The 16,436-nt window shown below is 39.4% G+C and overlaps 1 protein-coding gene across 2 annotated transcripts in view; it reads left to right on the top strand.

Moving 5' to 3' along the window:
- LOC126469740 (dual serine/threonine and tyrosine protein kinase-like) overlaps positions 1 to 16,436 on the top strand; it is a 339,571-nt gene that overhangs the window by 211,743 nt on the left and 111,392 nt on the right. For both annotated transcript variants that reach the window (XM_050096949.1, XM_050096948.1), the window contains one exon: positions 8,994 to 9,177. In XM_050096949.1, the coding sequence (XP_049952906.1) occupies positions 8,994 to 9,177 (184 nt within the window). The remainder of the gene's footprint in view (positions 1 to 8,993; positions 9,178 to 16,436) is intronic.

The following is a 16,436-nucleotide window of genomic DNA, read 5'->3' as shown; positions in this document are numbered from 1 at the left end:
TATTCGGTGATGAAAATTAGTGCTTGTAGATACTCAAATGTTTTTATAAAAGATTTAATCGGAATAATCAGATACCAGGAAATATACCTATATAGGTGAATATTGGGAATAAAATAACAGGATGAACCAAATTTTATGTAACTTAATAATTATTCAAAAACATTAATTTTGAATTAATGGTTCATGCTTCTATGATTCTAATTATACAGTTTGTAAGGTGTTGGCTGTAGCCATTGGATGTGGCAGATAGTAATGGCTGCTACACTGTCCATGGTATGGTGTACAAATTTCTTGAAATATGGGCTAATTAATTCTTCATGGCATCATTTTAATGTCCATAACATAGCCCAACAACTCATACCAAAGCTGTAATAATTCAGCAGCTGTTATCCGAGGCTACTGTGCATCAATTTCCAGACAAGACATCGCCTGCTCCATCTGAGTGTTACATCTTTCGCTGCTGCCCACAGACTCTCTCTTCTTGTTACCACTCTTTCTACAGGTAGCATTCCAAAAAACCAAGCCACCTTTCATGATTTCCACAGTTAACTTCCATTCAGTACAAAAGCACTCCACCTTTTACGTAACACATGTCCTACACATTGTCCTAAGCATGTACCATTTTATATAAATGACAACTTGCTCAAAAGTATATATTTACACACGCAGACATTTTCATTTCATTAATCTATGACTAAAAATTGTTTAGTAAATTATAAATTTCACAGATTTCTTTACATAAGTTACACACATACATACATAAAAAAAAAATTATAAATTTAGATGACTGAGTAATATTGTTCTAAGAGCAGCACCTTTTTTAGGGTAGGGAGGACAGAAAAACAATGAAGTTTCAATAGATGCCAGAATTGTAACAACATGCAGTTTGAGAAAGAAACTAAAGTACATAATTTTGGTATACTGTATTCAGATAAAAACCTATTAGTTGAAAATTTCCAGCATTCACAGGAAATTCTGTTTCCTCAAAGTTGCTTCACTTGGTGTAAAATGTCAGCATCCTTATTACATCAGAATAATTTAGGGCTAAGGTGTAACAATGGGGCCCCTTAGGGATATGGCAGCAAGAGAGGGGAAGAAAACCAATGTGCACTCCGTGTGCATACCAGGGGGAGTCATTCCAGATGTGGAAAGGGTCCTTCCGAATGCCATGAAGGGTACAGGGTGCACCCATCTGCAGGTGGTCGCTCATGTCGGCACCAATGATGTGTGTCGCTACGGATCCGAGGAAATCCTCTCTGGCTTCCGGCGGCTATCTGAATTGGTGAAGACTGCCAGTCTCGCTAGCGGGATGAAAGCAGAGCTCACCATCTGCGGCATCGTCGACAGGACTGACTGCGGACCTTTGGTACAGAGCCGAGTGGAGGGTCTGAATCAGAGGCTGAGACGGTTCTGCGACCGTGTGGGCTGCAGATTCCTCGACTTGCGCCATAGGGTGGTGGGGTTTCGGGTTCTGCTGGATAGGTCAGGAGTCCACTACACGCAACAAGCGGCTACACGGGTAGCAAGGGTTGTGTGCCGTGGGCTGGGCGGTTTTTTAGGTTAGATGGCCTTGGGCAAGTACAGAAAGGGCAACAGCCTCAACGGGTGCAGGGCAAAGTCAGGACATGCGGGGAACAAGCAGCAATCAGTATTGTAATTGTAAACTGTCGAAACTGCGTTGGTAAAGTACCAGAACTTCAAGTGCTGATAGAAAGCACCGAAGCCGAAATCGTTATAGGTACAGAAAGCTGGTTGAAGCCAGAGATAAATTCTGCCGAAATTTTTACAAAGGTACAGACGGTGTTTAGAAAGGATAGATTGCATGCAACCGGTGGTGGAGTGTTCGTCGCTGTTAGTAGTAGTTTATCCTGTAGTGAAATAGAAGTGGATAGTTCCTGTGAATTATTATGGGTGGGGGTTACACTCAACAACTGAGCTAGGTTAATAATTGGCTCCTTTTACCGACCTCCCGACTCAGCAGCATTAGTGGCAGAACAACTGAGAGAAAATCTGGAATACATTTCACATAAATTTTCTCAGCATGTTATAGTCTTAGGTGGAGATTTCAATTTACCAGATATAGACTGGGACACTCAGATGTTTAGGACGGGTGGTAGGGACAGAGCATCGAGTGACATTATACTGAGTGCACTATCTGAAAATTACCTCGAGCAATTAAACAGAGAACCGACTCGTGGAGATAACATCTTGGACCTACTGATAACAAACAGACCCGAACTTTTCGACTCTGTATGTACAGAACAGGGAATCAGTGATCATAAGGCCATTGCAGCATCCCTGAATATGGAAGTTAGTAGGAATATAAAAAAAGGGAGGAAGGTTTATCTGTTTAGCAAGAGTAATAGAAGGCAGATTTCGGACTACCTAACAGATCAAACTGAAAATTTCTGGTTCGACACTGACAATGTTGAGTGTTTATGGAAAAAGTTCAAGGCAATCGTAAAATGCGTTTTAGACAGGTACGTGCCGAGTAAAACTGTGAGGGACAGGAAAAACCCACCGTGGTACAACAACAAAGTTAGGAAACTACTGCGAAAGCAAAGAGAGCTTCACTCCAAGTTTAAACGCAGCCAAAACCTCTCAGACAAACAGAAGCTAAACAATGTCAAAGTTAGCGTAAGAAGGGCTATGCGTGAAGCGTTCAGTGTATTCGAAAGTAAAATTCTATGTACCAACTTGACAGAAAATCCTACGAAGTTCTGGTCTTACGTTAAATCAGTAAGTGGCTCGAAACAGCATATCCAGACACTCCGGGATGATGATGGCATTGAAACAGAGGATGACACGCGTAAAGCTGAAATACTAAACACCTTTTTCCAAAGCTGTTTCACAGAGGAAGACCGCACTGCAGTTCCTTCTCTAAATCCTCGCACAAACGAAAAAATGGCTGACATCGAAATAAGTGTCCAAGGAATAGAAAAGCAACTGGAATCACTCAATAGAGGAAAGTCCACTGGATCTGACGGGATATCAATTCGATTCTACACAGAGTACGCGAAAGAACTTGCCCCCTTTCTAACAGCCGTGTACCGCAAGTCTCTAGAGGAACGGAAGGTTCCAAATGATTGGAAAAGAGCACAGGTAGTCCCAGTCTTCAAGAAGGGTCGTCGAGCAGATGCGCAAAACTATAGACCTATATCTCTGACGTCGATCTGTTGTAGAATTTTAGAACATGTTTTTTGCTCGAGTATCATGTCGTTTTTGGAAACCCAGAATCTACTATGTAGGAATCAACATGGATTCCGGAAACAGCGATCGTGTGAGACTCAACTCGCTTTATTTGTTCATGAGACCCAGAAAATATTAGATACAGGCTACCAGGTAGATGCTATTTTTCTTGACTTCCGGAAGGCGTTCGATACAGTTCCGCACTGTTGCCTGATAAACAAAGTAAGAGCCTACGGAATATCAGACCAGCTGTGTGGCTGGATTGAAGAGATTTTAGGAAACTGAACACAGCATGTTGTTATCAATGGAGAGACGTCTACAGACGTTAAAGTAACCTCTGGTGTGCCACAGGGGAGTGTTATGGGACCATTGCTTTTCACAATATACATAAATGACCTAGTAGATAGTGTCGGAAGTCCCATGCGGCTTTTCGCGGATGATGCTGTAGTATACAGAGAAGTTGCAGCATTAGAAAATTGTAGCGAAATGCAGGAAGATCTGCAGCGGATAGGCACTTGGTGCAGGGAGTGGCAACTGACCCTTAACATAGACAAATGTAATGTATTGCGAATACATAGATAGAAGGATCCTTTATTGTATGATTAAATGATAGCGGAACAAACACTGGTAGCAGTTACTTCTGTAAAATATCTGGGAGTATGCGTGCGGAACGATTTGAAGTGGAATTATCATATAAAATTATTTGTTGGTAAGGCGGGTACCAGGTTGAGATTCATTGGGAGAGTCCTTAGAAAATGTAGTCCATCAACAAAGGAGGTGGCTTACAAAACACTCGTTCGACCTATACTTGAGTATTGCTCATCAGTGTGGGATCCGTACCAGATCGGGTTGACGGAGGAGATAGAGAAGATCCAAAGAAGAGCGGCGCGTTTCGTCACAGGGTTATTTGGTAACCGTGATAGCGTTACGGAGATGTTTAACAAACTCAAGTGGCAGACTCTGCAAGAGAGGCGCTCTGCATCGTGGTGTAGCTTGCTCGCCAGGTTTCGAGAGGGTGTGTTTCTGGATGAGGTATCGAATATATTGCTTCCCCCTACTTATACCTCCCGAGGAGATCACGAATGTAAAATTAGAGAGATTAGAGTGCGCATGGAGGCTTTCAGACAGTTGTTCTTCCCGCGAACCATATGCGACTGGAACAGGAAAGGGAGGTAATGACAGTGGCACGTAAAGTGCCCACCGCCACACACTGTTGGGTGGCTTGCGGAGTATATAGATGTAGATGTAGATGTAGATGAACAATAATGATTTACCTACTTCCATTTATGAAGTTGTCGTCAAACGGAATGCACATAATCTGCCTCTTTGGAGATAGTGTGACCACAGGTACATGGATATGTAATGAAAAATGCAACATATTTATTTAAAAAAAGCCCTTACTTATTTGAAAACTATTGATGATGCTTGTATGGTGGCTGCTACCAGAGTAGAAGTGTTTGATGTTTCAAGGCACAGTGTATTAGATTCGTACCGCATGCAGGGAAAGCAGAAAATCATCATCCACTAAGTCACAATGCAGGCAAAGTATGTTTAAGTGATCTTGACAAACAGTTATTTAAGAGGAATGTGACGAAAAAGGAGTGGATGGCAGCTGCAGAAATCAGTGCAGAACTGAATGTCACAGTCACACTCGCAAACCCTGTCAGCACCAAAACGACACAAAGGCAACTCAGTAAGCAGGGAACTGGAGGATGGAGGGCGAGCTGTAATTCCAAAACCAGTCATCAGTGATGCAAATGCGTGTAACAGGAAAACACGGTGCTGAGGCCCTAAAACCGGGACTTTGGAGCAATGGGAGAAAGTCATTTGCTCAGATGAGTTTTATTACCCATTGTTTTCAGCTTATGGCAGACTTTCTGCCTAAAGAATGAAACACAGTTGGGGTTTGTTGATGATTTGAGCAGCTGTATTATGGTATTCCATGAGCTACATGGGTACTGAGCACAGTCGCATTACTGCCAAGGTTTATATGACCATTTTGGCTGATCATGTCCAACCTATGGTACAAACTTTGTACCCAATTGTGGTGCTGTGTTCCAAAACAGTGGCCCACACTAACACAACTTGCATCAACCAGGCCTGATTTTGTGAGCAAGAGTTTTAATTGTTGTATATGTCCTGGCCAACATAGTCACCAGATCTCAATAATATTCAGCCTTTGTGTTCTACTTTGGAGAGAAGGGTGTATGATCTTTATCCACATCCATCATAGTTATTTGAACTTGCCACTGTTTTGCAGGAAGAATGATATGATTCCCTTGAAAACCATATTGGAGCTGTATTTATGCTTTCTGAGGTGACTGGATGCTTCTTTGAATCCCAACAGGTTTCCTGCACTGTATTAAGCATGTAAGATTTTTAGTGTTTCCATATTTTTGTCCATCTCCTCCATATTGAATCATTTTTTGGGGTTAACTCATTAGGCCAAAGTAAATTTTTCATAGTTAAAAAGCATTTAATAAGAATTATCTGTGAACTTGAACATCATGTAGATGCCTATTCAGGTAACTGTGGGTACTAACTCCTGCTTCCCAATATATTGTATGTCATCTTCATACCAACAGCTCTGTTTATTGAATAAATACTACAAATAAGAAGAATCTTTAAAGTCACTTTAGTTCAGATATGTGTCCATTATTCAAGAATACACATTTTCGGTAACTTGCCAGCAGCCTTAAAAGTCTAGCTACTAGTGAAAGTTCAGCTTATTAATCTTACTTCTGCACATCTTCAGTGCAGTAATGTCGTCAATGTAAACAATTTTCGATGTGGTGGTGTATGGCTGTAATAATCAAAGACTTATCATACGCACCTCACTGCAGTATACAAGGGACGACAGAAAGTAAGTTACACATTATTATGGCAGGCCAAGTAACTTTTCTTGAATGTTGCACTACACTTCAGAGTGACACAGATACATGATGCTGTTTTTCAATGTAGTCGCCAAGGCTTATAGAGCCTTGGCGACTATGTTTATAGAACAATGATCTGAATGTTCTACAGTCGTTAAATTCCTCTATAAGGAATCTGCTCCTTAGTTGTGGAGCCATTCGAGAACTTCTGTGTGAGTGTGATCATCACTGGAAAATCTGTGATTACTGCAAATCAGATCCTTGATTCCGTGGACAGTTTCACCTGTGGTAGATGTCAAAGCCATTCTCTCCTGATCAGTATTACCCAAATAGCACCATTTCACTATTTCTTAATGTGACATTGCATTTGGCCCATATACCTCCAGAATTTCAGTGGGAATCTGTGTGGAAGTTAGACATTTTGCCCACAAGAACCGTACTGTCCCTCCTACTTCAACTTTGAAAGTACATTTCCAATTGCCGTGCCACATCACTCACACACTGTGGTTCACCTGTTAATCCTGCTACAGCAAAACTGTCTCTGTAAGGGAACCCAAAACATGTACTCTCTTTTGACATGCTTCACTCTTGCTGCGCAGTGGTCTTAGTGTGGGATGACATGTGTAACTTACTTTTTGAAGTTTTCCCTTACATTTACACATTTTTTGGCAAGTATGTTACAGCCTTTTAAAGGGAAATATGTTTGAGTTTTTGACTTACTCCACATCCACGAATATCATTTCATTTATGATGTGTGCAAGGAACAAGAGCATCTACTTCCCCCAGTCCCTTGCATTAGAAAGTCACAGTTGGAAACTTGCTTTACATTAACCGAGGTGAGTCGACAACTGGCTGTTAGGAGCTGGGGCCGCCGCTTATATAGAGATCGTAGGGGGCGCCACCACACGTCACGTGACGTCGATGTGCAGCTATCTCTGGCTATCGTCTGTTCTCTAGATTGCAGGCAATCGATTGTCACGTGATTGATGCAACGTCAACCGCCATATCTTATCCAATTTTAATCCTTCTTCTTTACGATTAAAATTGTATTGATGTTTGTGGATTTCAATTGCCTCTCTATACATACGTGTATAATAGTGCGATGTCCTCGCTAGCACGCTTGTTTCACCAAATTTTATTTCGTGATCTCCATCCTTAAAAACATGTTCCGCTACTGCCGATTTGTCGATATGTCCCAAGCGACAGTTTCTTTTGTGCTCCGTCAACCGTGTATTGATGCTTCTTTTTGTAGTTCCTATGTAAACCCTGCCACAACTACACGGAATTTTATATACCCCGGGGGTGGCTAGGGGGTGACGAGCATCTTTTGTTGATCTTAGGCATTCACTAATTTTCTTAGTAGGTCTAAAAATGGTCTCTACCTGAAACTTGGCTAGCACTTTTCCAATGCGATCCGTGATATTATGGATGAAAGGAAGAAATACTTTTCCAGCTGATGGTTGTTGCTGTCTCCTATTTTTAGGCATTTTTCTATTTGGGTGAAGTGCTCGGTTAATCTCGTTTTTCGTATAACCATTTTTCGCAAGGGCCATTCGTAAATGATTTAGTTCTTCTTGTAAGTAGCCTGGTTCACAAATATTATTGGCCCTATCCACTAGTGTTTTTATGACCCCCCCTCCTCTTTTGCCTAGGGTGGTGGTTTGAGTTCCTATGGAGGTAGCGATCAGTATGTGTACCTTTCCTGTGGACCTTATGGCCTAAGGTCCCATCCGCCCCTTTGATAACTGATACATCCAAGAAGTTAAGTAGTCCATTCTTCTCCTTCTCCATAGTAAATTTAATATTTGGGTTGATGCTATTTAAGTGTACCAGAAAATCATTCAAGTCTTCTTCCTCATGATTCCATATTACAAAGGTATCATCCACATACCGATACCACTTCGAGGGGCTTTTTTTGGCCGACTGCAGTGCTTGATGTTCAAAATATTCCATGAATAAATTCGCAATTGTGGGACTTAGGGGGCTTTCCATGGCTACCCCATCGATCTGTTCATAAAATTCACCATTGTACCGAAAATAGGTTGAGGATAGACAGTGTTGGAACAAGGCTACTATATCAGTAGGGAACATATCGGCTATATGGGAGAGAGCTTCATCAACTGGAACCATCGTGAACAAAGACACTATATCAAAACTGACTGTAGGTCCTAATGACATACTTGTCGGTATGATGACTCCTGCAAATTGAAAGGGGATTCAGCTGTGAAGAACACATTTCTTCAATCATTTGTGGGCCAGTCTCAGTGCTTCTGACTTTACAACAGACAGGCCTATTTCTATATTTCTTCAAGCTGCTTTTATGGCCTATAGGTAAATAGCTTGGAGTCTGATACAGAGTTTGTAATGAAACATCTTCAGTGGCATCTGTAGCGCTGACAGCGAAAGTGTTGGTTGCTTGTTGTTGTTGTTGCTTTTTTAAATTTTTTAAAACTGTGACTGGTCCTGTTATGATTACTTTTAAGTAATCTTGCATTGGCCTTTAGCAAATACTTCTTATTCTTGCTGCTGCTGCCAAAACTGTGACATAAAATTTACTGTCACGTAAAAAGCTACTGAGTCTACAGCCTGTCAGATATTCTTCAAGGGGTTTGAGGATTCAGGCTCCGTATATGACTGACCAAATAATATCTTTGTAGTGTTAGACTGTAAACTGCAGTAAGCTCACAATGAAAGTGCATTGATGACTGAGACATTCCGGATCTAACGCACTGCTTTTCTGTGTTTTTGAATCACTTGCCTGGTCAATGGAAGGAGTTCTGATGTGGTGGCCATTTACAGTGATTCTTGTGTACTCGTTGCACTCTAGTGTATATTTTAAAATTGTCTTCCCTGTATTGTGCCCCCCCCCCCCCCCCCCCCCCTTAGTTGCTAATTAATAATTTCACTAAGCAGTGCATTCCTTTTTTGTAGTTTAAGGACCAATTAAATGCTTCACATGCAGCCTTCACTGCTGCCCTGCGATCACTCCAAAATCACTACTCGGGGCGTCTGGAGCGAACAGAAGAACAACGTGTTGCTATTCGCAAGTATCATGCACCAAAACTTGCACGACTTGCACTGGAAAGCACCTGCATGTGTGACATGATTCGTTTTGGTAAGTAGTGATTGCTTAACTTGAGGACATTAAGAAATGTGTAGCAGTCATTAAATTTGATGATTCTAAGAATTGTCACTGCGCACAATTTGGGTGTGAGTGTCAATGAGACTAGTGCTCTTCATAATGCAATTCTTGAAAAGATTGTTGATTACGGTAGTGAAACACAAATATTGCATCAGAATATGAAGAATTTTTAACTCTCATGCATTCAGAAAGCACATAAGAAAATTGCCAGAAATGACATTGTTCTTCACTTCCTAAAAGATCCGATAATAAAGTAATTTAGATGTTTAAAAAATTTTTTTAAAATGGAAATACTTCTACTGCTTGTAGAGAAAATGGTAGACGATTTCATAACTGCAGAGTGCCTCATTCAAGATTATTTGAATGTGCAAATGAACAGTGTGTGGATGAAGTATAAAAAATTATTCAGTTGGTAAAACACTGTCCTTCAACACACACACACACACACACACACACACACACACACACACACACACACACAGAGAGAGAGAGAGAGAGAGAGAGAGAGAGAGAGAGAGAGAGAATGAATTTCTACACATATTGGCGTTCCACATAAGAAAACACAGTGGACATTGTACGTTAGATATGCAGTATCTCTGTCACTATCAGTTGCAGTAGATTCAACACCTTCGAGAAGGAGTTGAAGGTAGATGATTGGAGTTTTGTTGTTGGCTAATTGGAGAGTATATCATATTGTTGATGAACCTGCTTTCACTTATATCAGAAGCAATAACACTCATAACTCATATTGGTGATCTGACAGAAACCTACATGCTTTTGTGGACACACATTCTCAAGACAGCTTATTTGCTATCACTTGACTAGATTGCTTGTTTTATCAAATTGTCTTACAAGGTCCACTTATCTAGAGTTTCTTGAAAATTAACCTAACGTTTTATTTGTAGAGGTTCCTTTCGCTACAAAGATGGGTATGTTCTTCCAGAATGAAGAGGTCCCTGCACATTCTTAGTTCCCAGGTGACACATCATCTAAACCTAACATTCTGCGAAGATAGTTAGACAAAAATGGTCACATTTATTGGCCACTAAGGTCCCTGTAGCTTTCCCCTCCAGATTTTTGTGTGTGAGGGTGGTTTAAATGCCAAGACCACAAAGAAGTAGTGAACACAAGATACAAATTGACCACTCAGTTTCTCAATAGTGCTGCTCTCATAAAAGAACGCTAAGACGATCTTGGAAGAGCTACATGCAGTGCTATCTGGAGAATTCGAAAGTATTTTGAAGTCATAGGTGGAATTTATGGAAATCAGCTTCTAACTTAAATCGTTTCTTTGCTTAAAACCTTCTGTGAGCGTTTATTTGAGTTGCATTGTTACAGCTGTCTCTCTGTAACCATCAAAAATTGGACACACCTTATACCAGTGGCTGTGCGTAGTATTGTTGCAGTATTGTACAACGCCCAATAATTTTTCACTTCATTTGTCCCCTTTTATTATTTTCTTGGTTTAGGAAGCCAAATATACACCATGAAATATATTATAATGAACTATCTTCGGTCATTCAACATCTTGTTATCTCGTAAGAAACTTACAAATCCTGCTGGGCTTGAAGGAAACTCGGGGATTTGCAGTCCTACATTAACTCTTAGTGGGCCATTGTACTTCGAGCAAGTAGTAATTGTGGTCTGGCCATAGCACCAGGTAGCATATTCACCAGTGATGTCACAGGGTGTTGCAGTCAAGTATGCAAACTCCCTAACAGGAAACAGTTAAATAGCATTACTCTACAGAGGACATTTCTTGCAACTTTCTCTGCTCCTGCAATGTTAATTTGTCATCAAAGTCAATAGTGAACACAGTTTTGCCACCCACGATATTACCAATATTGACATTTCAACCACAATCATAACAATTTTTGTTTCTTCACAAATTTGTTGTGAGGGTTGATATTCAGATGAAATGTGTTCTCATCAGAATAACAGCATCATATATTTTTGTCAATCACAAATAGAGCTTAGTTTAATGCTAACAGTGTGACGTTTTGGAAAGTGTGTAGATTTTTCATGTTACTGCAGCCGTAATATTCACCTGTTTTGTGAATATTATTTCTAAGAGACTTGTGTATAGTCACTGTGGTGTTTGAAAGTGATTCAGTGTTATTGTTCATCATACCATAGTTTTCTGTGTGTTGCTGTATCTAACACATTCTGGAAAGTGAGAACTAGCTTGTTTCTCAGCTTCTGGATTGTGGAGTGCAATTGAAAATGAATAGTGTAAATAATTTACAGGGTACAGACTTCTCCCACCTTTCTGATGAGAAGCAGCTGGCTGTAAAGAGACTTGGATGACTATTACTGGTTTCTAATATTGTGCAAAATATTAATACATGAAATTGATACTTTAAGAGAGCATTTAGAATGAATATTAATAAAATGGTCATGGCTATGTGGCTGTGAAGTGTGTAATTTGTCTTTTATTTTCAGTCTTGTAAATGATATTTCTACTCAGAATTTAGCTCATCACACATGACTAGAGTTTTTTCTAGACAGTCTATGAATTGTAGCATGCTCTTTTCCACATCTATTTTTCTGTCATAGATATATTTCTAAGTTTTCCCAGGAATATAAATTGGATTTAAAAAATTGAATTTTGTGACCTTCATACACCATGAATTCTAGAGTTGTTTACATCATAGCGAATCTCGGGAAGCCAGGTGCAGAGATAGACTTTTCTCACTTGCGACACTTAAACTTCAGTGCAACATCCAATTCAGATATCAATAGCTGCCACTGCATTACACTGAATGTTTTCTTCAGAGTAATGTATTCTAAAACCTCCTAAAATTTATATTTATTATTTCATCTGAAACATGCTGTGTAGTCATGCAGATGTAAGTGTGTCCTGTACTAGTTAGTTTTTTAGAACAGTATCCTACTCTTAATCTTTCCCTAATATTTTGTTTATTTTTGGTACAGTGATTTGTAATAATAATTCATGTAGGCAGTCCTTTCTGAAATTAAGAAAATGAACAATTCATTAGAAATAGCTCTCCAACAGTGCTGATAGCTTTTCTAATTTAATAGTTAGAACCTCTTCTTGAAAGATAAGTAATGTTTTTACTGAAATGTGTAATTCATCACTCCATCAGAATTTTTTTGTAGAGAAATTGAAATGTGCTATCGGTTAGATTAATTATGAGAATTCTTGACCTGAGAATTCATAGTGATTCCTTCAAAAAGAAGTTTGCAATATATTGTTCATATAGCATTCAGAAGTTAAGGTTCACTGGATAAAGATTAGTCCAGTAATTTTTGTGGCACTAATTATGTACCACACTCCATTCATCATACTGTACATGTGGTGTCAATGTAATCAGTGAGGATTTTCAGGTTTGCATTGTCTATTCTTTGGCAAGTTTACATACTGTTGCTTTGTGAGGTTGCAGTTTGAGGTTGTGCACAGCTCTGTGAACATAGCTGCTGACACACCAATTTGAAGTGCTAAATTTTGCAACACTTTTGTCTGTCTCCCTCCAAGCTGCTTCAGTGTATTAAAAACCAGTAAGCTACTTGCTAGAATCAGAGGAACCAGCCAGAATGTCACTGGTGATCCAAGCTGGTCTGCCATCATTGGTTCCCACACAGCACTCGCATTGTGTGTCAGACTTCCTGTAGTTATTAATAATGTTTTTATCATAATTTTTTATTTACCTGTCTTGGTCATGAAGTTTCTTTGGTTTTGTCTGCGCAACAGGCATCTTCAGAATCAACAATACACGTAAAAGAAAGATCATTACTATCTACTGCAATAAGAGATTTAAAAAAAGGGATAGAAAAAATTGTATCAACATGATATACCTCTCATTATGCTTAATTGCTATAAGTCAAAACCATGTAAAATAATACGAGTGTGGTTTGAAAAGTTCTCGGAACCACCACGAGAGGTCAGCGCTAGCGCAATGAGTTGTTCACGTGATATTGATTGGACTGTTGCCTGTAACCATGTGCAACATCAGTGCTCTTGGAAGAGAGCTGTGGTGGTGACTGGCTCTGTTGTTGTTCCCACGCAGTAATTTGCAAAGATGGAAAAAATCGAGATTCGAGCAGTGATTAAGTGCTTCATAAAGAAAGGTGTGAAAGCAAAGGACATTCATGTTGATTTCCAGAATAGACTGGGAGACTCTGCTCCTTCATATTCAACTGTTACCAAGTGGACAAATGAATTAAATTTGGTCGGGCGAGCTTAGATGATGATCTGCACAGTGGTCAGCCAAGATGTGTCACTACTCCAGAAATCATTGCAAAAGTGCAAAAAATGGTCATGGAAGTGTGTGAAATTGCTCACACTTGCCAGATGTCACCTATGAAGAGTATATCATATTTTAAATGAAGAAATAGAAATGAAAAAAATTATTTGCAATATGGATGCTGCGACTCCTGACGCTGGATCAAAAACACATGAGATTGGACATATCAGAACAATGTTTGGCCCATTTTAGGAGAAACAAGCAAGATTTTTTGCACCGGCTTGTGACCACAGATTAAACTTCGGTGCACTACTATACCCCAGAGACAAAAAACAACAGTCAAAGCAGTGGAAACACGCTGATTCTCCGCTACCAAAGAAAGCAAAGACAATTCCTTCGGCGGGAAAGGTCATGGCATCAGTGTTCTGGGATGTGAAGGGGATTCTGTTCGTAGATTATCTCCCCACTGGTGAAACAATTACTGGAGAATACTATGCTAACCACCTGGACAAATTGTAACAAAAGATACGCGAAAAAAGGCCAGGTTTAGCAAGGAAGAAAAATTCATCTTCCATCAAGACAATGCGAGCCCACACACGTGCCATCGCCATGGCAAAATTACATGAACTAAGGTGTGAATTGTTGCCACACCCACCTTATTCACCTGATATGGCTCCATCAGACTTCCATCTCTTCCCAAAACTGAAAATTTTTCTTGGTGGACGATGATTCACTTCAAACGAAGAATTGATAGCCAGCGTCGACAACTATTTTGGAGGCCTGGAGGAAACTATTTTTGAGATGGAATCAAGGCACTGGAACATTGTTGGACCAAGTGCATTAATCTACGAGGAGACTACATTAAAAAGTATAAAAGTTTCAATGATGTAAGTAGTTTTTTCCTATTCTGTTTTGAGAAATTTTCCAACCGCCTTCGTGCATATAATGCAAAGCTATCCTAGATGTTGTTGATGCCTGCAAAGTAACTGAAAGATGACAAAAGAAGGTTCATTTAAAAGTACAGTTCTTTAAAGTCTTTCCAGTGTATTTAAGTAAGCAAAAGAAATGTTTTTAACCATCGAAAAAGCCAACAAGATTAAAAAAATAAAAATTACAGAAATTATTCTAAAATTGAATAAATTGTTGTGGCTCTAGAATTAGTATTATTATACTCATGTTTTGCAAGGCTCTTCATCTCTCTGAATAGCTACTGCAACCTACATCCACTACATCTACATGACTACTCTGCAGTTCACACTTAAGTGCCTGGCAGAGGGGTCTTTGAACCACCTTCAGACTATTTCTCTAACATGCCACTCACTAATAGCACATGGGGAAGAAAGAACACTTAAATCTTTCTGTATGAGCTCTGATTTCTCTTATTTTATTATGATCATCATTTCTGCCTATGTAGGTTGGTGACAAAAAAATAATTTCACATTCAGTGGAGAGATTTGATGACAGATATTTTGTGAAAATATGTCACTGCAATGAAAGGCACTTAATGTTTTAAAGATTACCATCCCGACTCGTCTATTGTATCTGTGACACACTTTCTCCTGTTTCACGTTAATACAAAATGAGCTGCCCTTCTCTGAACTTTTTCAATGTTGTAAGGTAAGGGTCCCATACAGAATTTCATCAGAGGATAAATAACATGAATCTATGAGTATCTTTAGTAGACCTTTTGCATCTTCTAAGTATCCTGTCAATAAAAGATTGCCTTTGGTTTACATCCCTACATTATTACCTATGTGATTGTTCCAACTAAGTTGCTCGTAACTGTAATTTGTAGGAATTTAATCAATTGACAGCATTTAAATTTGTGTGATCTATCATGTAATCAAAATTTAATGGATTTCTTTTTGTACTCAAGTGGACGACCTCACACTTTTCCTTATGAAGAGACAATTGTCTCTTTTTCACACCATTCGCATATTGTGTCTTCAGTCATTTTGCAGTTAGTTTTGATCTTCTGATTACTTTACTAGATGATAAATGACAATATCATCTGCAAACAATCCAAGATGGCTCTCAGATTACCACCTAAATTGTTAAAGTAGATTAGGAACAGCAGAGGGCTTCTAACATTTCCTTGGGGAACTCCGGATATCAGTTCTCTTTAATCAGTAATTTTTAATTGATTGCTACATACTGTGACCTTTCTCGGAGGAAATCATGGATCCAGTTGCACAACTGAAGCGATACTCCAGAGACTCGCAGTTTCAGTAGAAGTCTCTTGTGTGGAGTGCTGTCAAAAGCCTTCTGGAAATGTAGAAATATGGAATTACAGATCCCCTGTTGATAGCACTCATTACTTTGTGTGAATAAAAAAGCTACTTACGTCTCACAAGAATATTTTCTGAATCTGTGCTGGCTTTGTGTCAGTAGATAGATACGTTAGTGATAATTCATAATGTTCAAACTCAGTATATGTTTCAAAATCCTACTGCAAATCTACGTTGGATATATGGGTCTGTAATTGAGTGGATTTGCTCCTATTTACTTTCCTGAGTATTGGTGTTGACCTGTGTAACTTTCCGGTCTTTAAGTGTGGATCTTTCGTTGAGTGAGTGGTTGTATGCGATTGCTAAGTATGGGGCTGTTGTATCAGCATATTCTAAAAGGAACCTTATTGGTATGCCATGTTGACTGGAAGACTTGCCTTTATTATGTGCTTTAAGCTGCTTCGCTGCACCAAGGGTATGTGCTTCTAAGCTACTTGTGTTAGTAGTTGTTCTTGATTTGAATTATGAAATACTTCCTTCATCTTCTTCAGTGAAGGAATTTCAAAAAACTTTGCTTAATATCTTTGGTTTAGTGGTGCTGTCATCAATAATATTACATTGGTATCGCATAGTGAAGGTATTTATTGTGTTGTGCAGCTGGTGTACTTTACATACGACTAGAATCTCTGTGGAGTTTCCATCAGATTCCAAGACAGAGCTCCACTGTGGAAGCTGTCAAAACCATCTCACATTGCATTCTGGGCTGAATTGCAAGCTTCAGTAAAATATCACCAGTCTT

Source organism: Schistocerca serialis, chromosome 3 (genome assembly GCF_023864345.2).
Source record: "Schistocerca serialis cubense isolate TAMUIC-IGC-003099 chromosome 3, iqSchSeri2.2, whole genome shotgun sequence".
Lineage (NCBI taxonomy): Eukaryota > Metazoa > Arthropoda > Insecta > Orthoptera > Acrididae > Schistocerca > Schistocerca serialis.
Note: the sequence above shows the minus strand (reverse complement) of the source record. Positions and strands in the feature narration are given on the sequence as shown.